This window comes from Pyxicephalus adspersus, chromosome 3 (assembly GCF_032062135.1).
Source record: "Pyxicephalus adspersus chromosome 3, UCB_Pads_2.0, whole genome shotgun sequence".
NCBI classification, from domain to species: Eukaryota; Metazoa; Chordata; class Amphibia; order Anura; family Pyxicephalidae; genus Pyxicephalus; species Pyxicephalus adspersus.
Window position 1 is genome coordinate 3,063,256 of NC_092860.1, and position 22,120 is coordinate 3,085,375.

The following is a 22,120-nucleotide window of genomic DNA, read 5'->3' on the forward strand; positions in this document are numbered from 1 at the left end:
ACTTTGTTAACCTGTTTCTGACTTTAATCTGTAGATTAATGTTTGCTCTGTCCTCCAAGAATGTTAATCTGTACTGTAATACTGCTCTTGGCTTTGGATAATGTAATCACATGACTCTGATGGTGATCACATAATGTTTGTTTATAAACAAGCCTGCTTTTGTCACTGTCACAATGTAAAAGGCAGCTGTGTCATGCTTGGAGGGACAGAGCCTCTAGGGGGCGCTATGGCTTGCACAGTAGTGGTGTGAGCCCTAAGAGGTGCTAAGGTGCAGAATCTAAGCAGCAGCCCAGTCTTCTCCAGAGCCTCTAGTGGTGAGAATGTTGTGACGCAGTTTGCTGCCAGTTTGCGGCCTTAGGCACCAGAATAGGCAAAACAGAGTGTCCTGCTGGTAGGTGGGAGAATAGTCAAGGCAGGCAGGAAGCAAGAGAGACTGGGACAAAGCTTGGGATTAAGAACCAGAAATCCAGGAAATAGACACTGGTGACACGGGGGTCACTGCAGAAACAGGGGAACACTGGAGTCACAAGAGCCAAAGGTGACACAGGGGTCACCAGAGACACAGAGGAAAACTGGAACAACACAGGAGAACAGGCCGGGAAACAACCGACTGGGAGACAAGGGGATAACACGGGAGCTGGACAGAGGAGGCACTTAATTACCAGACAGGTGTGTTGAAATGTTCAGCAGAGTTAGGGGGCTCGGCACTAGTGGAGACACGATGCACGAATGCAGAGTGCTGTGTCTGAGCAAGCCTAATAGCCAGGGGGGATAGCCATGATTGGCTGGCAGGGCCGATACTGGAAAAACTTGGTAGAGCAGGCACGCCCAGGGTCAGAACTGCCCGAATGCACAGGAGAGTGATGCCTTTTAGTGGTAAACAAGACAAGCTGAAACACCAAAAAAAAACTAAATACATAATAATAATAATAATAATAAGAAAAAAACCAAAGCCAAATTTGATCAGGGAAAATTCCCAAACTAATAAGGTTGATTGGTAAATTAAAATAAAGAAAAACTAATGAAGCAGCTCCAAGGATTAAACAGTTTCAACAGTGGAGGATATTAGGCATGCTACACACACCCGAAAAACACTTCCTCAAAGTACACAGGGCATGTGTAGTACTCCTGTCTTCTGTCCAACTTCCACTTCCTGCTTGCACTCATAGGTAACTCCCAGCTGTCAAAATGACAGCGGTAAGTTGCTGTGTAAATACAGTATCTGTAATAGCTGCTTCTTAAAAAAGAAACTCCATTTGGTGTTTAAAAATAGTGTTCAGGGCAAAAAAAGGTAACACTGGTTTATCAAAGAAATTTTTTTGGTTTACTCACCAATGTGAATTATCACCTTGCAAGTTGGATGTTGAAGCCAGCGGAGCTTCATCTCCTTTATGCTGTATATAAATTGATTTAAGTGTAACCAAAAGTACCTACATTTACTTGATAAAAATGACATGGGAAAACTGCACTGATTCAAGTATAAACCTAGGGCACAAAACACATTCGTCACTGCTAACATTCAAAACAGTAATTAGCAGAGATACCAATAAAACAAATGTGAATAAATACATCAATTCTTGTTTTTTCGTAAAACATTTATTTAAAACGAAAAAAATAAATAAAAATGACACGGGTCCAACCTGTATATCTTTTTTCCTTCTCTTTACATGTTAAAGTTTTTTGTCCTTTTGAGTTAGTGATAATGGGTCACTTGCTCTCAAATGATTTTTTGTGGGCTACCAGTAGATGAGGCTGTGTCTGTGAAACCCAAGATAAATGCAGTTCCAGGACATCCCACTAGATGGTACCTGAGTATAAACCAAGATTCTTTTTCTAATGGTATTTCAAAGCCAAAAGAGAAAGCTTGGGTTTATACCTGAGTATATACGATATCTCTTGAAAGGGGATCATTTATTTGGATATGTGTTTAGCCTATATTCCTATAGTAAATCATCCCCAATGGCTTCGCTATTGTTGAGATACTGGCCTGGAAGACAAGGATACAGATCAGACATTGGGTTTTTAGGAGACCGGTCAGTTGATAAAGATTTATCTAGTGTCTAACATTAGTGTTGCTTTTTATTCTTTGCACAGGTTGAGAGACTTGCCGCAGGTCTGCTGGCACTCGGGCTGAAGAAGGGAGACCGCCTCGGAATGTGGGGACCCAATAGCTATGAGTGGATTGTTACACAGTTTGCTACGGCTCAAGCTGGCATCATCCTGGTGAGTGCCAAGTTTATCCAAAACAATTGCCATTGCTTTAAATCCAAGTTGAACATTTTCAGATGGGCGGTGAGGTTGCAGCTACTGCTGCCTCACACCCCTGTGAACCGCACCTGCGGGTGGGACGCTGCATGTAGCAACTCATCAGCAGCTCGGGTGCTGGAATACGCCTGGGACCTACTGCTCCACCAATGGTCTCTACAAGTTCTTCTTTTAATTTAGCTTGACATATTTTCTGTAAAAATCAGCCACCGCCTGAGCAGAACAGCCAGCATCCTAAATGTGACCTTTGCTCTTTGTGGGAGGTGCCTACTGAATCAGAGCCAGACTTATCCAATCAACAGGGAGCATGAGCTTTGCTGATTGCATGGTTATAAGTCTGACTCAGTAGGGGGTGTGTCAGGCCTCTGCAGAGAGACCCCTGCTTCTCAATCTGCAGCTCCTGGCAAGGGTTGAATTTTTCTAATCGGATTGTGGCTGCTTTAGAAAGAACAAAGAAGTATCAAAAAATACCTGTTGCATTTTAAAATAGTATTTTAATCAGTGTTATTTGCATTGTACTGTTCTGTGAAATACAGAAGACTTCCCCTTTTATACAGAAGAGAAGGTGTACTGTATTCCTAGCACATTTCCTGTCCAAGGGTGACGAAGCTCTATGGCCACAGCATGAAATGGAGTGGAAGATCCCTTCACTTTATTCACACATTGATGTTATATTGGATAATTAAAACATTAGTAACATAAGCCTACCCCGAAATGCAATAAAATAAATATAATAAAGACAAAGAGGGGTTTTCAGCATTTGGTATAAATAACAGAAGTATTTTTTATTAGGTATTGATGTCATACATAATATACAATAGTATCAAAATCAAAACTATTAGGAAAATATCACATTGGTGGCACTAAGTAGGGTGTATACTAATTTAGGGTTAAATTGGGACTTATTCGTTGGCCAACCAAGTTACAGAGTCCAATGGAGTAAACATCCAAATATGAGAGTTGCAGCCTTCTATTATAGTTTAAACCCAACGCGTTTCGCCAGATAGCCGGGCTTCCTCAGGGGTACATATTGGCAAGCCCCTTGTTGCCCACACGGTGCAAGTTAATACTTGTGATCACAAGCTTAAATACTTGTGCAACTGCAATATTTTCCATTTTTGTTCTTGGTATCTGAAATTGAATTCCTAAATGCATCATTATGTCATTACACATTTCCCTTTATCTCTGACGCAAATCTGTTTTCTTTCAGGTATCTGTGAACCCAGCGTATCAAGCGAGGGAGCTGGAGTATGTCCTCCGGAAGGTAAAATATAATTTGTCCGCATTCTACCTATTATCGCAGGTTGTCATGCATTGAGCCGCCTTGATTCACACATTCTATTCATTAATATGTGTACACATTCATTTCTGTAAACTGTGAAACATGCACATGTGGTTTAATTGCAATGCATGTGCATATTAGTAGAAGTGGTGCTAATTACATTTCCTTCATAGTATCATAAGCCGCTCCCCTATAGATAATGGAATGAAAAAAGAGGACCAAAAACAGAGTGGGTTTAGGTGCGGCATTATAAACGTGTTTAATATTGTTCAATATTATTGATATCTTGTATTCTAACGGTGAGACCCAATGTATGTATATTATTTCTATGTACAGATTGTGAGCAAACATTCTTCAAATGCCCTGAGGAAGCCGTAGGGCGAAACGTGTCGGAGACAAAAACGTTCCTTTTTCTTTTTATTTCTTTTGCTAATATTTTATTATGTATATCACTGTATAGTTAGTCGGTCGCTTTTCACATATTTCCTAAGTGGGAAAAACCATTACAAACGTTGTGCTCTGATGCTAAACCTTGATGTAAAATAGTTTTCTATAACACACGTAAACCTGATCTGTTCTTGGTCATTTTTTTCAATGCATATGCACATGTATGACCGGACACAACCAAATATTTATTTTTTTTGCTTGTTGTACTTTCTCATGTGATGTAACGACCCGTTATAATTATTGCATTGCAGAAAAATCTCACCATTGATGTAGATATATAAAAACAAATGGTGCTACATTTATGCTTTCAGTCTTAATAGCCCTCTCAAAACTTTTGCTGGAAGAGATAAATAAAAAGATAAAGGAAACGTTTGCTTCCAGTGCTGCTCACATGACCGAAAGCCTTGGCATGTGGTCACATGACCTTCTCAGGGAAGAATTGAACTACCCAAACTGATCTTCGCCTGAAATCACATGATGAATCTATTTTCTGATAGTTGACCACTGCTCAGTATTATGTTGATTATTATTATGAAACTGTATTAATATAGTGCCAACATATTACGCAGTGCTGTACAATAAATAGGGGTTGCAAATGACAGACAGATACAGACAGTGACACAGGACTGGTGTGGTGGGCCGTGTGGTTCCTGTTGGACTGTTTGCACCGCAGCAAAGATTTAGATTGAATATACATGTATGTGTAGATTTATTATGCATTTTTTCTACCTAGTTTCTGATTGGCCGTTCTTTGCTTCCTCTCCGCAGGTTGGGTGCTCGGCCTTAATATTCCCCGACCAGTTTAAAACACAGAAATATTACGAACTTCTGAGGAGCATTTGTCCGGAGATTGACAACTCACCAGCAGGGGGCATCAAAAGCAAAGCGTGAGTATGCTCGGCTCGGTGAGCTGCTGCTTGCCAAGAGGCATAACCTGTCCCTCCTGCAATAAGGAACCCGGCAGCTCACATTTTTTTTTAATTTTTAGGTTCATTTTGGCTTGTTTGTAGGTTTGTAAGGGCTGTATTAATAAAGCTCTAAAAGCCTGGAGAACAAAAACTGTCGTGGGGGAACCTGGGTGATCCTGCTAACCTGGGATGGATTTGTTTAAAAAAAAATAATAATTTGCTATTAGTTTGTAAATATTTTCAGGCTTGGACCAGATCCTTTCAAGGTTTGCTGGATCACCCAGGTTCTCCCATGATAGTTTATCTTCTCCAGTCCTGGAGAACATTATTATTCATATGCAAAGTATCTGCTATAAGGCAATGCCTGACGACCCCATTAATGCATTGCTGTGCTGGGTTATAATACATTACCATATGCATTCTGGTCTGTTTCTGTGCACTACTTCAATCAGTGTACAGATAGTCCCCGGGTTAGGGACATGCAGACAACTCCTTGATACGAATGGGGCTTCCCTGCTCCCTCATGTGCAGTATGGAGGCTTGAAGGGGGGGAGGGGGTGGTTTGCATGACTTGCAGAAGAAATCTAAACACAGCTGGGGTTGTGGGTGATCTTAGGGGTGAACTCTTTCTGCAACTTCTTTAATGACCAAGACAAACTCTGCAGTTGTTTCTTTTTGCATATCACAGCAAAATTTGCTCCAGAAGTTAATGAATGTCTGGGCTCCATAAAGTTTCTTTTTTGCTTTGTGATTAGCTCACATTGAAGATTTTATAGAGTAACTGACATGCTGCCTAATAATATGTTGAGACAAACATCTGTCCTAATTGCATTTCTTAAAATAATGTACCTGTTCCGACTTACATACAAATTCAACTTAAGAACGAACCTACAGTCCCTATCTTGTATGTAACCTGGGGACTTTGTGTAATGTGCTATATGTAGCTATGTGTTGTGGTATGAAGCATGGCACTGCATATATTAGTGTGTGACCATGGCCTGAAAGTTTATTATTTTTCTTTCCATTGTCTTGTTTGTTCCGCAGTCTTCCAGATCTGCGTATTGCGATAGTCTTGGATAAGAAATATCCGGGTACTTTCCAGTTTGAGGAAGTGATGAATGCCGGCACCACTCAGCATGTGAAGCAGCTGCATGATTTACAGAAGACCTTGTCGTGTGATGACCCCATCAATATCCAATTCACATCTGTGAGTTCACCTACAACCTGTAATGAATGATTACACAAAACCTCTTAGATTGTAAGCTCCTCGGGTCATCTCCTCCCCCTGTGTCACTGTCTGTATCTGTCATTTGCAACCCCTATTTATGTACAGCGCTTCATATTATGTTTTATTATATAAATCCCGTTTATTAATAATAATAATAATAATAATAATAATATTAACTTACAAATGCCTGTTGTTTTGCAACATGGAGCCACTTTCCTTCATCCACCAATCAGAGTTAAGCTTGCTGTGAAAGTTAGGAGCTTATTGGATGGAGGAATACATTATTTTTTTTTAATACACAATGACCTCTATTTATAAAACAGGAAATCTGACATTCCCTAATACATTCCCTGGTGGAGAATCAATTGCTGCCATTGAAACACATGGACCTTGAAGATTCCCTCCATGGAATGTTTGAGGGAATGTCAGATTCCCTGTTTTATGAATCGATCTCCTGGTAGCTCCTCATCCGGCAATGTATTCTCACCAATATGCATTTCCTGACTGTATGCCCAATTCATCAGAGGGGCTTCTGGTTATGGGAGAACATGTGATACCTGTGTGCCCGGGCCCTTATGTATCTCAAGATGGTTAAAGTGTTAATCTGATTTTTGGATAAGAATTTAAATCCATTCAGTCAACAGATTTTGTGTCCCCCAAAATTAGAGAGTTTTAGCCCTGATTCAGGGGAAGTGTTGGACCTCTGCAAAGAGACTGCTGCTTCAACATGCAGTGGATGATCCTTCTCCTTCGCATTTTGGCAGGGGACAGGGAAATCCACATTTTTTAGATTTCCTTCATTTTGGGGAGATTTTTGTCCAATTCCAGCTGAATCCACAGGACAGGAAGTCAAGGGAAAATGGGGCACAGATAGCAAAAGAAAAAAAAAACTGACGGGACTTTTTTTCACTCTTTGCTTTATCCAAAAATAGAAATTATTAAACAGTATTTATATAGCACCAACATATTACGCAGCGCTGTACATTAAAAAGGGTTGCAAATGACAGACGTATACAGACAATGACACAGGGGGAGAAGTTGGGGGTATAGCACACTTTAGAATCACTTTGGTCCATCAGGCTCCAAGGGTTCAGGTAATTGGTCATTTTGGCCCTTGCTGCCCCTATAGTTTTAAGTGACTCATAGTCGGGTTGATAAAAAGACATAGGTCCATTACGTTTAACCACTAGAGAAATAAATAAACGTACTAGAAATCCTGCATATTCCAGATAGAAGCATACATGCAGAGATGATCCAGAGGAAGGCAAAAAAAATATATAAAGGGGAAACAATTCCTTCCTGATTCCCTAGGGCAATCAGATATTCCTTGGATTAGCAGTGTATGGGGTGACCTTTTTAAATGTAATACCCAGTTATATTCTGTGCATGTAGAAACGTATCTAGCTCGGTGTTCTCCCCGGCCTCTTTTAGCTAGGCGCACCACCCGGCACTTATCAGCAACCACCCAGCTGTTTTCGGTAGATAGCACTGCAGAGCCCATTGCAACCTAAAGGTGGCAGTGTTTATCTTTCTGCTGGTTGTTAATGAAGTTTCAAGCCTCATAGCTGACATGGTGATCACATGATCCTAATACACTGTCAGTGGCAAGTAAGATTGGGATCCACCAACTGCACAAAGCGTCAGCTGTTGGCTCTCAGTGGCAAGTCATTTATTAACATGCAATGGGCATCTTGCTGCAATGTAATAAAACATCTTTTTCCCTTAAATGAATCTGCTTTGTGAGAAATACTCATCGTTAGGCTTTTATTCCAGTGGCACATTAGTGAGCCTTGGACATTCACGGTATATTGTGTTACAGTATTTACTGGCTGCAGCGTCCTTAATATTTCCTCCAAATCCTGGTGCGCTTCCAGGATCTCCAGCAATGTGACTTTGTATCTATCACATGTTTTACCTAGAATTACCCGGGGCCATCTGGGGACACGGCTTGCTTGTATTGCATCGAGGGCCATTGATGGGCCATCACATAATTAATAATAAGTACGGATTATAAATAGTCAATCGGGAACAGATAAGATTCCTGAACTTTGTACAATGTATGAAATTCAAAAAGGAAATAGAACACACTGTTTTGGGTGGTGAGGTTGATGAGGGGTTAAATGAAATGTAAAGTAACAGTCTTTGCATTAGGAAATAATAAAGAGCAGCAAACACATAATCATATATGGTTCAAATATAATTTCTCATTAATGATTTGTGCGGTCCAGCTATGCAGAGGCTGCTGGTGGTTTTCACTGTTTCTGGCTCAACACTAGGGGGCAGCAGAGCAGCTGCAATGTCAGCCTATTATTATTATTATTATTATTATTATTATTATTATTATTGATATTATTAATACTACCATTTATTATTATTCAGTATTTATATAGCACCTACATATTGCGCAGCGCTGTACATTAAATAGGGGTTGCAAATGACAGACTAATACAGACAGTGACACAGGAGGAGGAGAGGACCCTGCCCCGAAGAGCTTACAATCTAAGAGCCTTATAGGAAAACTACATGTCCCATGGTTCTCTGCATTGTGTATCACGAATGGGGGTGGTTACACTTGTAGTCTCAGCTCTCTATTGTATAATGGGGTGGCTACAAAGAAAGCCATTCTGAACGGTGCACAAATTGTACCCCTGGCATAGGATATGGAGCTCCTTAACCCCCCTAGTGGTAATCCTGAGTGTGACTCGGGGTGGATTTTACCTGCAAAAGCGGTAATCCCAAGCCACACTCGGGGTCGCTTTTTACTAAAAAAAAAAACCCACTTACCTTGTTCCATTAGTGTCCCTTGGCGTCCTGCTGGTCCCCGCAGGTCCTGGGGACACACCCTGCTCCTTCGATCTCCAGCCGCTAACTGCAGAGCCGAGATCAACGGGGTTTCCCAGGGACGTCGGTGCGGGCGGAAGGGTCTGGGGGAAATTCAAATAATTTTGTGTTGGATTCAATACAAAAAAGCTGTATTGAGTCCGATACAAGGAAATATTCATATAATTATAATATATATATATATATATATATATAAATATATATATTACTTATGCTATTATACATTTACATTACATGTTTAAATATTTTTTTTCATTTTTTTAACAGATTTTTGTGTTTTGTTATTTGACGTTTAATATTAAATTGATTAAATATTAGTGAGGTATGCTTAAAAAAATACAGCCTACAATGAAAAATAAATTTCCATGCAAAAAATTGTACCACTTTTTGCATGGTAATTTGGACATCATTAGACCGCTAGGGGGGTTAAAGGATAGAAGCGATTCATGGGAACACATCATTTTTTTTTTTAACACAGAGAAAGGAATATATTGATAAAGCATAAAACAAATGTAACAAAAATAGTTCTGTCCCTGTTTTTATCTTTTTTTCCCAATTACAACCACAAGAACGACATTTCCCAGTGGGGCCACACACACAAATAAAAGCACGGCAGAAATTTGTATCCAAAAGGGGGGAAAATTCTTCAACTTCTAAATACACACATTTGTGCCCAATGGAACCAGATGATGGGTTCCCTTTAAGAATTGAAGCATTTATTCATGCCTGTCTCCCTCAGATGTGTTGATTTACTTTTTCATATACCTGCACTAGGATTTTTTTTCTACTGAACTGCGTGCCTGCCAGTCTGGAATATCCGTTGGCACATAGAAGCATTTTATAAATAGAACTACAAACCAATGTGAAAATAGCTGCCTGACATGCAGAGCTAAATGTTCCAGAATGAGTGTTGGCGACATCTAGTGGTGAACAAAGTATACAGGTAGTCCCCGGGTTACATACGAGATGGGGACTGTAGGTTTGTACTTAAGTTGAATTTGTATGTAAGTCGGAACAGGTACATTATTTTAAATAAATGCAATTAGGACCGATGTTTGTCTTAACATATTATTAGGCAGTGATATGCTAGTTACTGTATAAAATCCTCACTGTGAGCTAATCACAAACAAAGCAAAAAAGAAAAAGATCTTTATGTAGCCCGGACATTCATTAACTTCTGGAGCAAGCTGTGCTTTGATATGCAAAAAGTAACAATTGCAGAGTTTGTCTTGGTCATTAAAGAGTTACAAGAGCTTGCAGAAGAGTTTAGTCTCAGCTTTGTTTAGCAAAAGATTTCTTCTGCAAGTCATGCAAACCGCCCCCTGCCCCCCATCAAGCCTACGTCCTGCACACAAGGGAGCAGGGAATCCTGTTCGTATCTAGGAGATGTCCTTAACCTGGGGACTACCTGTACATATTCAGTTTTACTTTGCAGTAAATGTGTTTTTTTTATCCTTTGGAAGACCTTACAATTACAGAAAGACACCAGTGACAGCAAGAATGTTTTTGCAGGAAGTCTCCAATCATAGCAGGATCTATATATAATATAGGACTTTTTTTAAATTACATTGGTAAAGCTTCTCTGTGATTTTAGGGATTGCAATACCAATTATTATTATTATTAGTATTAATAAACAGGATTAATATAGTGCCAGCATAATATGCAGCGCTGTACATTAAATAGGGGTTGAAGTGACAGATACAGACAGTGACACAGGAGGAGGTGAGGACCCTGCCCCGAAGAGCTTACAATCTCATATACATTAATAAAGGTCGTCCTGCTTTCATGCCAGTCTGATGTTACAATATGTCATCCTTTTTGTTGCATGTCCTGTTTTGTATTCATTTGCTCCTATTCTACCCTAGGGAACCACTGGATATCCCAAAGGAGCCACTCTGAGCCATCACAACATTGTGAACAATGCGCAGTATGTTGGGCTTCGGCTGGGCTACAGTTGGGGACAGGTGCGTGTCAATGCAAAGCATACACAATATTGTGTCTTTAGTATTACACTAAAATTGACTTATTTCTTTGTCATTTCCCAAAGGGGATGCGGGTGGCTCTTCCTGTGCCGCTGTACCACTGCATGGGCTCCGTGCTGGGCAGCCTCACATCCGTAATTTATGGTCCTACTTTGGTGTTACCCTCTCCAAGCTTTCAGGCCCGAACTACACTGGAGGCTATTTCAAAAGAAAAGTAGGTTTGAGATTTTTTTTTGTCTTTTTGATCCCAGATGTGTCAGCTATGGCAGTACTAAAAGAAATTAAATGTAATAAAGGGGTTGAAACCTCTGGTATCCGATTCTGCAAGTTGATTGTTGGCATTAGTAGGAACAGGAACTTCAACAGGAATCAAGGAGAAATCTGAACCCCCCTTCCCCACCATGAGGTTAGAAAAAGCCAGAAAAAACAGAATAACAGAAGTTGTACAGAATCCTCCCCAGAAAAAAACACAAGCTGGCTGGGAAGAAGCTGTAGGTGGGTGCCAGTCCCTGTATTGTTACCCAACTTATCAGTAACCACCCAAAAATGGTCAAAAATGGTGATGCGCCCAGCTAAAGGTGCCTGGTGTGCACAGTGTCCTTCTTCCTTGTTTTTATTGCAGCATATTTATTTCCCCTCATTTTACTACAGGTAAGTATGGAAATATTTGCCCCTAGAAGGACACAGAAAGCAATCAAACCCAGTGTGCTACTATCAAAGGGTCAAACTCTTATATAATAAAATACCAACACGGCTTGGCAATCCGCACCCCCTTCATCAGGGCCTTTTACTGCTGAACTAAGTGGACTTATAAGATTAGAGGAATCCTGGTAGTTAATTTGTATGGTCACTTCCAATGGTGGGTAAGTCTACAGTTTTCCATTTCAATATTTGTATTGAAATGAAAAGTGAACAAAGACTTATGATACAAGTAAACGTAAACAGCATAGTAAAATACAACTAAGAGTGAATAGAATCATTGAAAATGTGTTAACAATACAATGGATATTATGCAACCAAGGATCAGAATAAATTATTAAATTAGTGTCTCTCTGAGGCCAACCAAGACTTTTCTAGAGCTGACCTCACTCTCTGGAATGGTCTTTCTCATCCTATGCGGCTTGCTCCTACTTTCTGCTCATTGAAAAGAGCCTTTAAAACCCAATGCTTCATCCTCACCTACTCGTCTTCGGTGTCCTAAACCCTCACTACTTCCCACCATTCCATATCCCCCTCCTATTGTGTGATACTTCCCCCACCTCTTAGATTGTAAGCTCTTCGGGGCAGGGTCCTCTCCTCCTCCTTTGTCACTGTCTGTCATTTGCAACCCTTATTTAATGTACCGCGCTGCATATTATGTTGGTGCTATATACCGTAAATCATCATCATGTCCAGGCATCACGTGTTTGGCTGCCAGGAAGACGAAGCTGTACATTTTTTTCTGTAGATTGCTAGATGATGGGTCCGTGGGGTTGCAGCAGGGCTTGCCAAGGACATGGAATTATATATAGGAGAGCAACTCATAAACTGAAGACCAAATCCTGGCTAGTGTTGGACAGGACCACCAAGTGTGCAGCAAATCTCCAAGTTTGGAAGAGCCTCAGAAACAAGTACTAGGTTGAGCTGGATTCATGTGGGGTACCGGTGCTGTACCTTATATGTAGGTTCCAAGGCAAAAGTATTCATGGGACAGGATTACCCTCTACTTTTCATATTGACTACCCTTCAATATCTCTACAATTTTATTGATCCAGTACACATCCCATTTGTATACCAGCACTAATCTCTAATGGGGCCACCAACTGGTATTGCCTATTGGGCTCCCTGCTTCTCCATTCATCTGAAGGAGCATCAAAAATATCAGAACTTATATATTGCTGGGTATGAGTGAACATGAGACAGTCCGCTCTTCCCTGAGCAGCCAATCACAAGGCCTGAATACTGTCTTATGGGAAGGGGTTAGGACCATGTAAACCCTGATCTGGAGCTTGTACATGATTTAATCTTGGCACTTGCAGTGGGGAAGGTAAGTGTCTGTGAGCCATGGGTTGTCCTATCAAAGTAAAAAAACAGCACAGTTTCGGCCATGTAAGATCTAAACTACTGGAATATATCAGGAAAATCTGACTTTGATTCCAATCTGTCTTGAAACATTTTGTCTGAGTTTGTACTTGAATACATGCACTCTGGTCTGAAAGGAACATGATGTGCACTGCCGTACCATATTATAATGTCATCACTTCCATTGAGGTGTATTGTGAAAAGTCATTATTGCTCTTTTCATTTTCTACAGATGCTCAAGTGTTTACGGCACCCCCACCATGTTTATTGATATGTTGGGAGAACCAGACTTTGCATCTCTTTCCTCCACTCTCACCACTGGTAAGTGACGCTCTGCTTTTTTTTATAAAACTTTGTATAAATGATTCCCCATTGATAGGAAAATGATCAATATTTTGTAAAATGTTCTAACCAAAACAAGAAAAAGAAGTGTGGGATATGTAGAGACTTAAATGCCAAGAAGGGTTCATTTTACCGCACTTGCTCTATAAACCTATTTTCAGTTTTAATGATTTAACATAAAAAAAGCCCATAAAAACTGTGATGACCACAAACACTAGTGATCAATGGAGATACCCTGTTTCCCCGAAAACAAGCCCTAGCATAATTTTTCCATATTTTTAAGGATGCTTGAAATATAAGCCCTACCCCGAAAATAAGCTACAATAAATATATACATAGACAAGAGGTGCTCATTTAAGGAAAGTGCCAGCACGTAGTCCCCCTTAGGTTGGCGTCCAGCGCTGAGTCCCCCTGAGGTTGGCGTCCAGCGCTGAGTCCCCCTAGTTTGGCAGCCAGCACGGAGTGCCCTGATCAGTGGAGAAAAGCCCTCTTTATTTGGTAGCTAGTGTCATTGTTTTGTCTTTATTAAGTTGTGGTCAATGTAAAATGTCCCCAGACATTGGTGGTCAGTATAGGGCTACATTGGCAGTCTATGTAGTCCTTACTTTGGTGGTTAGTGTGGTGGTCCCTTACATTGGTGGTTATTTTAGGAATTCTTTCTTGGGGTAAGTGTAGTACTTTTTAAGTTGGGGGTTAGTGCAGTGCCCACATTTAATATTAGAACAGTGACCCCTTATTCTGGTAGTCAAGTACATGTACAAAAGCCCCCTAAATTTGCTGTCCAGTGTTAATTTTCTTGCATGGATAGTCACTGGGAATTTTCCCCCATACATTGGAGGTCAGTGTGCCCCCTATATTGGTAATCACTGTGTTATCTGCTTACATTCGTGGTCAGTGCAGTATTCCATTGCATTGGTGGTCAACATAGTGCCCACTAACGGGGCCAGTGTAGTGTCTCTTCACATTGATGGTTAGTGCTGGGCACCCTTATATTGGTGGTATATGTAGGTGACCATGATGGTCAGTGTATGATGCTTCCTGAGTATTGGTAAGCCCCACCACACATTCGGTCAATTGCCCCTCAACTACCCTGGTATTTTTTTAGATTTACCCCCCTAAACTCCTGTTATCTGTTCAGGTAACCACCCTCCATGAACTACAAAGTTTATGAGTCTGGGCAGAAAAGTCAGAAAAGGGAACCCTGCTGGAATATGAGCAAAAAGTACATTTTATGGGTACCATGTGGGCCAAAGCTCCCCCCTGGCCTAACCCCAACACCCCTCTCATACCCCTCCCAAAGTAGCAAATTTTTATGGTTTCATATAAATAATGATTATTGAGCCATATGCAGCTGTGCCATGTTTGCTCATTGATTTTATTTAATATAAATGGTATTTGATTTTTTGACCAAGGCTTTCTTCTGCAGGAATTATCGCTGGATCCATAGTACCGCCTGAGATTTTAAAGAAGCTTATCATGGAGACAACGATGAAAAATATTATGGTATGTACGCTCACATTGCTTATATTAAAATGAATTATATGGCGAAATGGTCACCTGATCAACACCTCTACATTACATAGCCAGATGTAGATGGACACCCGTCCAAGTAATGGCGCTCAGGGGTGCATGGGCTACGGGTATTGCATCATTCTTCTACACCAATTTGGAGTATAAACCTGACCATAACACCTATACTGTATGAACTTGTGGAAATATCACTCCAAAATCATGAACAATAATAGAAAGCGGACCCCTCCACCCCACCCCTTTGTAGGGACGGTTTACCAAAATTTGGATTAGAAAATTTGTGTCCCTTTGGCCAAAAGAGCATTTGTGAGGTTGGGTACTGGTGGAGAAGACCTGGCTCATGTTTGACATTTCAGTTTATCCCAATGTTGTTGTTCAGTAGGGTTGAGGTCAAAACTCTGTGCAGGCCATTTAACCTCGGCCATGTTACCTTCTCAAACCATGTGTGCAGGGGGCAGAGTCAGGCTGAAACTGAAACAAGCCTTGCCCAAACTTTTGCCAAAATAGTTTGATGAGTTTGGAATGGAGGAAATGGAGTGCCTTGCATTATAATTTAGATTGAGGTGCACACAGTTTTGGTCCCACAAACCTTAGGCTATGTCTTTGTATGGTGCAGAATTTACGATACCTTTCACTAAAATGATATGAATGGAAGAGCTCAGCTTTGAGGAGAGATTAGCTGAACTAAATATTTCTCCCTTGGGAAGAGACGTATAAGGGGGGATATGATCACCCTGTATAAATATATAAATGGTCCATATAGAGCAGCGGTCGCCAGCCTTTTCAGGTACGCAGACCACTAAAATAACCAGCTCCTGCATACGTGGTCTGCTGCTCTGGCTGGATGCGTCTCCCAGCAGGGTCCTTCTCCTGACCCCATCTCCTGCATTGACCAGAGCCGCGGACCCCCAAAATTTTCTCATGGACCACCGGTTGGCGATTGCTGATACAGAGAACTCTTTTCCCAATTATTCACTTTGAGGTCATTACAAAGCACAAGAAGCTTAATCTCCGGATAAGGAAGAGATTCTTCACTGTAAGGTCTGTGACAATGTGGAATCGGCTCCCTCAGGAAGGAGTTTCAGCAAGTTCTATAGATTGCTTTAGGAAAAAGCTGGATGATTTCTAGAAGCACAGAATATAACTGGGGATTAAGGATTTAAAGTTAAAGATAACAGAGGCTGCTGATCCAGGGAACATCCGATTGTCTCATGGGATCAGGAAGGAATTTTTTTCCCCTGTTGGTGCAAATTGTACCCGGGGGTTTTACCTTCCTCTGAATCAATGTCCATAGGATTTTATATCTGGGATATGTTTATTTTGCTAGTGGGTGAACTTGATGGACTTATGTCTTTTTTCATACTTTTGGTCGGGTGTTCACAAACTTTTTTGTCTACATCATGTATTTACATTTTGATTTCTTGAGTAAATACCAACACTTTTTCTGTAAAGATGAATCAGTCAATGTTAGTTTTAAATACCCTTTTATTAGGTTTTTAAAGTAATGCTTTTAATTGATGGTTTAAACATCATTAAAGGGTCAGACCACCTAAAACTGATGTCTCAGCTATTCTAAAAATTTTAGGGGAGAACGTACCCCCTGGCATCTCATATTTTTCATTCTGGGTAGTGAACTTTCTTTGTAGAACTCCTATTTTAGTAAGAATTTTTATTGATCAAGGAGTTTTAATTAATAAAATAAAATTTTGATCAGTTTTGACTGTTTGATTAAGGAGTGGCACCAGGACCAGGGGTCTAAGCGCAGGTACCTTAAAATAGGCATCCCAAAAGAAAGCTGCTGGTTCAACCCACTAGTGCTGGTCCACAACTTAAATATCACTTTTGGGTGGTATGACTCTTATTGGCTGACCATGTGAGTATGGTTTTTGTATTGTTTTTGCGGTATTTTTTTTTTTTTATGGATTTATTTGTCTGACATGAGTTAAGCTGTTGTCATTACTGTGTATGTATTTATTTATATTTATTTTTTATATCATATATACATTTATATGTACATAGCTAGTTGGTCACATGATTAAGAGTGCAATGGTTGTTAGTTGATGACATGGTTACATGCATGCATGGTGTATTGGCTTAGTAAATGCAAAATGGCAGCTGTAGAGATACAAGGTGGCTCCATCGTTATGGGAAGAGCGTCTTGAAGGTCCTACGTGTCAGTAGTTTACTGGTCACCCGGGTCACAGTTTCCCCGACTGTCCATTTGGAGCCTGTAAAGAAGAGTGATGGAGATTACATTTTTAATTAGTTGTATTTGCTTTGGTTTGTTTTGTGGGGGATCTGTAACTTGACCAACTTTGTGCAGAGTAAAAGTTGTAAGGTTAAGTTATCTCTCTTCCATGTTCTGTAAACTACGTGTTCCCCTGACGCTCATGTAATGGAGATGGAGGAAGATGTGATTTTCCAGATGTGGGGAGCAGCTTATGGTGGCAACCATGGCTCCAATGGAGTCGGTGTAGCCACCTAAGAACAGGAATAGCTTTTCTGCCCGGTTCTCTGGTGAGAAAAATGCTCTTTTTAAGGATTGTGAAACTTCAATGTGTTATGTTTTTGCATTTTAGCATGGAGGAGCATGTGTCCTCTTTCCAGAAGCCAATCACCAGATGTGAACATGACATAGGACATGACAACCTATATTATTATACAGTATTTATATAGTGCTGACATAATATGCAGCGCTGTACAAAGTCTATAGTTATGTCACTGGCTATCCCTCAAAGGAGCTCACAATCTAATGCCCCTACCATGGTCATATGTCATTAATACAGTCTATGTTCAATTTTGGGGGCAAGACAATTAACCCAACTGCATGTTTTAGGAATGTGGGAGGTAACCCACACAAATAAGAGGAGAACCTGCAAACTCCATGGGACCCAGCGTTTTAAAGGCCAAAGTGCTAACCACTGAGCCACCATGCTGCCTATATCTCCCATATTTATAGTGTAGGAACAAAGCTGCGAACAAGTATCAGTGGTTTGGGCATTTTTTTTAGGAGATTCACTTCATCATGGAAGCCAACATTTTTCTTTTTAAAGATTTGCTTTTATTTTGCAGATTTAGTTTTTTTGCAAAGAAGCTACTCTTCCAATTTTATGTCAATGAATCAAACCCCATTGTCATTTAGGATGACTTACGTCCTAACTTTGTTTTAGAAAGAATGTATCTATGACGTAGTCTTATCTCGGCTATATTACCTGTTTAAAGTCGTTCTCCTTTTTTTGATTTCTTTACCGGCTGTTTACACCCACGGAAAGCTCCTGTATCTCGCAGCTGTTGCCCGCGGTACTGAGCCGGGCCCGCACAAGTGGCATCTGGGCGAGAGCGGCTTCCATCAATCCACCTACGTATAAAGAGACATAGTTGGCGTTGGTCAGTGGCATGTTGCAGGGATATTCTAGTTTCCGTATGATCCTTTGATCTACCTTCTCAAAGCAGCCAGCTGGCAGGAGCAGTGCCAGGGGTTGTTTGCTAGTGTCAGGTTCTGCAGGGTGGAGAATGGGATGTTGGCAGGAAGCTGACTTAACTTATTTCCTTCAATGTTCAGATTCTTCAGGGTTGTGACTCCGACAAAAGCCTTTTCTGAAAACTAAAGTGAAAAATGTGAATGTTTGGCCGCTGCAGGAGGAACAAACACTCCACCTCTTCCCATTACACATGTCTACATCCCCCTCTCCAGAATCTTCACCCACTCACCGTGCTCCCCACATTCTTGCTAAAGGAACGTCTTTGGAAATTTCCATTCCTCGTCCTACAGTGATGCTTGTGCTAAAGTCTGCTAAGCTTAGAAAAACATTTTCATCATTTTTTTTCAGTGCCTAAACCTTTAGACTGCCCAAAAACATCAAAGGAAAATCCAGCCACTAGTGGATTATAAAACGGATGGATAATTTGAAATGGATTTTTCCACATGAAGGCTCAAATTAAAGGGAACTTCTGCTTTACCCATATGGTGCATCCAAGCCCCCATCCCTAGCAGGACATCCTTACCCATCTTGATCTCCCTAGGACTTTGTTCAAGCGATTTGATCCAATGCTGCCAGATGGGGTGGAAAGACAGTCCGATGTAAGTTGTGATTGGAAATTAACTTGAGCATGCACAAGGCTTTCCAATCTTACTTCCCTAGGCTGAATGGGGCAGGGAAGGATTGAAAGGAACTTAAAAACCTAAATGTTAAAAAAAAAATAGTTTTTTGTCTTGGGGTCAATGGTCAACAGAAAGCGTCTCCATACTGGGGACCGCATAAAGCAATAAAGGTGACATGGGTGCCAACCCTTCACCACTCTTTCCAAAACAGTTTGAGCAAAGCACAGGTTTGCTAATAAGGACAACACCACTTTTTAAGTCCTCTTGCCTGGGGCTACTTGTCTTTTTTTAGGAAATAGTCCCAGCTTTGTTCCAGATCCCTTAAGGCCTGGTAATTCATGTGACTGAGGCTGTACTTCTCTATGACTTGGGATTCTATGACTATAAATTGGCCAAGCTGAACTAAGCTACCTCCGTTTTCTATACAGGTTCTATAGCATAAGGCAGAACTACGGATAAAAGGTCTTGTTGGAAGAGGGTGAGGGTGACATACAGCATACGAGCATACTGAACAGGTAGTGGAGAGTTGAGTTTAGTAGATCTGTTAAGTATGGACACAACCAGGTGCCACTCTACTGTATGTATGGAAAAAATTCCTTTTATATTATAATATTTCATTTCGATATAAAAAGCCAACACGTTTTGGCAAAGACTGTCCTTCCTCATGCCTGTATGTGAAAAGTGGGAAAGAGATTTTGGAATGGGCTATGTGATTTTCTTTACCCTCAAAACATATTGGGTTCATATTAAACTGAAAAAAAATCTGTTGCGTATAATTTTAGACTTTTTAGGGACCATATGCTTGTGCCCATACATAAAACCTTTAATACCCGTCACTGTATACTTTTTGAGAGTGGCGGAGGATTGAAAGAACAACTTACCTTCAAAGGAAGCACCAGGGTTCCTGTTTGGTGCACAAAGTACATACTGTATCACAAATAATTGATGAATTAGTGATACTCTAACCCTTCCAACCATATGGTTGTCCCACTACTTGGGCCCAGTGGGGGGTTTGTCTTTCTCTATGGCAGATGTCATAAGTTAGTCATTCGATGGAAATCAAACTAAAAAAGTGCTGTTGCCTTAAATCTGAACATGACTCCAGATAATTTAATTTCCTCTTGATCTGTGCAGATTTGGATTTATTGCATTACATGTTCATCCAGCATAGTTTGGATTGGTCGCATTATCAAGTATCACCTGTGTATGTACAACTTTTAGCATGATTTTATAATATGGTGGTATATTTACGAAATTTAAGAGGTGGGCCATTCTAACCTAGCAAACTTTGAGTTGACCTGTGCTCAGAGTGTCTCTGTTGGCTAATCAGTCATTTCTTCTTCTTTGCTATTTTGAAAGGAGAGAGCACAGGTTCCCCTCCCGCGAGCCATTCGAGCCCTAGACAGGGACCGCATTGTGAGGAGCAGAGCCGCTTGTGAGACATCATGTCAATAAACAGACTGTTATTGAAGGGGGAAAGACTGGCTACTCTTTTCCTATGCAGAAGCAGGGAGAAACAGCAGTTTGAACACTGAAAATTAACCCTTATCTCACTTGTTTTCCCTCTAAAATGTAAAAAGAAAAAAAACTTTTTGAAATACAAGAGCTGTAGATTTTGGTCCTTGTGCAAGGATTTGGCAGGATAACAATGACATATAGTTTATACCTTGGATAGGTATATCTAAAGCCAAAACTAAAATCCTCACCAAACTGTAATGATGGTAAATTTCCATTAAGGTAAAAAGGTCTACACAAGGTAAATATTACAGGTATATAACATTAAACACATATTATTCAAACAAAATTCATTGGGTAAGTTTGTTGCCAAAGGAAATTGTCTGACAACAGGGTCTACGTTAATCCTCCAACAGTCTATAACATTATTTTGCCATATAGAAGAACCTTTCATTTCTCTCCATGGCGAGCTCTAGAGTTACCCCCAGTCATTATGAGGTCACCAACACATCAGAGAAGCCATATGTAGTTTTCCACAAATATCTCTTTGAGTTCTTTGATGGGGGTTGCGTATTAGGCTAAACCAGCCCCAAGGGCTTGACGGAGGGCTGAACCCCTTGCGGTGCCATCAACAATTGGGACAAAAAAAGAACTCTTTGTATGCAACATTCGGTTGCTCACATTTTAAGCCTAATGCTAACATCAACACCTTTATTTTTATGGTTTTGGTGTTTCCACAACTCATGTTGACTGCTTACCTTCTCGATACCCATTTGTTCCATGGAAAGGGATTCCATGTATCGGCCAAACGACTGGAAGGCATAATCGGGGATGACCTTGATGGGGTTTCGGGAGATCTTAAAATCTTCCACCACCCTCAATTTGCTGACGGCAGCCAGCGGGTAAGTGCTCAGCTGGTTTCCGTCTAAGTGGAAGATGGCCAGGTTCTCCACCTCATCTAAAGACCCCGGCTGTAATGTAGTGAGCTCGTTATTCGACAGGTAGAGCCAGCGCAAATCCTTAGCACCAGCGAAGGTCCCGACTTTCAATTCGCGGACCTTGTTGTTATTCAGCTGAAGGATAAACAAATTGGTAAGTGCAGACAGGAGCCCCTTGGGCACTTCAATGATCTTGTTGTAGTCCATGTAGAGATAGGTGAGCTCAGGCAATTCATCAAAGGCTCCCGTACTGATCACGCTTATGTCATTATTGGACAGGTAGAGATACACCAACCTCTTAAGACCTCGGAAAGCCCCTGCAGCTACTTCTTTGATCCCGCAGTACTGCATGTGCAGGGACACCAAACCTTTCATCTCCTTGAATGAGTTGGGAGCCAGAACAGGGAAAGAATTCTTTTGCAAGTTAAGCAGACGAGTTTGCTCTGATACTTTGGGAATCTTGGTCAACCCTGCGCTGTAGCAGATGACATGCTGCAGTTCTCCCCCATGACAGTGACAGTTCGCTGGGCATGCTTTCAGGCTGTGGCATGCAACAGCTAGGACGGTGAGCAGGAAAAGAATGCGTAGGTGTTCCATAGCGTGCACACAGCACTGCCAATGTGAGCGGGACCTCCACACACAGACCTATTTATATCATATTAAATTTAAAAAAATGCAAGCCTCAGCCAAGCGCTGATGGAAGAGGCAGATTTTGGGAGGTGAGTGTGAATTTAACCC

The 22,120-nt window shown here is 40.9% G+C and overlaps 2 protein-coding genes across 2 annotated transcripts in view; one reads left to right on the forward strand and one right to left on the reverse strand.

Moving 5' to 3' along the window:
- ACSF2 (acyl-CoA synthetase family member 2) overlaps positions 1–22,120 on the forward strand; it is a 47,258-nt gene that overhangs the window by 11,777 nt on the left and 13,361 nt on the right. The window contains exons 3-10 of the mRNA XM_072403338.1: positions 2,095–2,223; positions 3,476–3,529; positions 4,763–4,881; positions 5,947–6,109; positions 10,838–10,936; positions 11,020–11,168; positions 13,248–13,336; positions 14,784–14,860. Coding sequence (XP_072259439.1) covers positions 2,095–2,223; positions 3,476–3,529; positions 4,763–4,881; positions 5,947–6,109; positions 10,838–10,936; positions 11,020–11,168; positions 13,248–13,336; positions 14,784–14,860 — 879 coding nt within the window. The remainder of the gene's footprint in view (positions 1–2,094; positions 2,224–3,475; positions 3,530–4,762; positions 4,882–5,946; positions 6,110–10,837; positions 10,937–11,019; positions 11,169–13,247; positions 13,337–14,783; positions 14,861–22,120) is intronic.
- Positions 16,355–22,001, reverse strand: CHAD (chondroadherin). Its single transcript, XM_072403337.1, has 4 exons — positions 21,203–22,001; positions 18,328–18,491; positions 18,100–18,245; positions 16,355–17,115 (listed from the first exon to the last, which is right to left on the reverse strand). Exons 1-3 carry the CDS (start codon positions 21,977–21,979, stop codon positions 18,104–18,106), a joined length of 1,083 nt encoding a protein of 360 aa, XP_072259438.1. The 5' UTR covers positions 21,980–22,001; the 3' UTR covers positions 16,355–17,115; positions 18,100–18,103.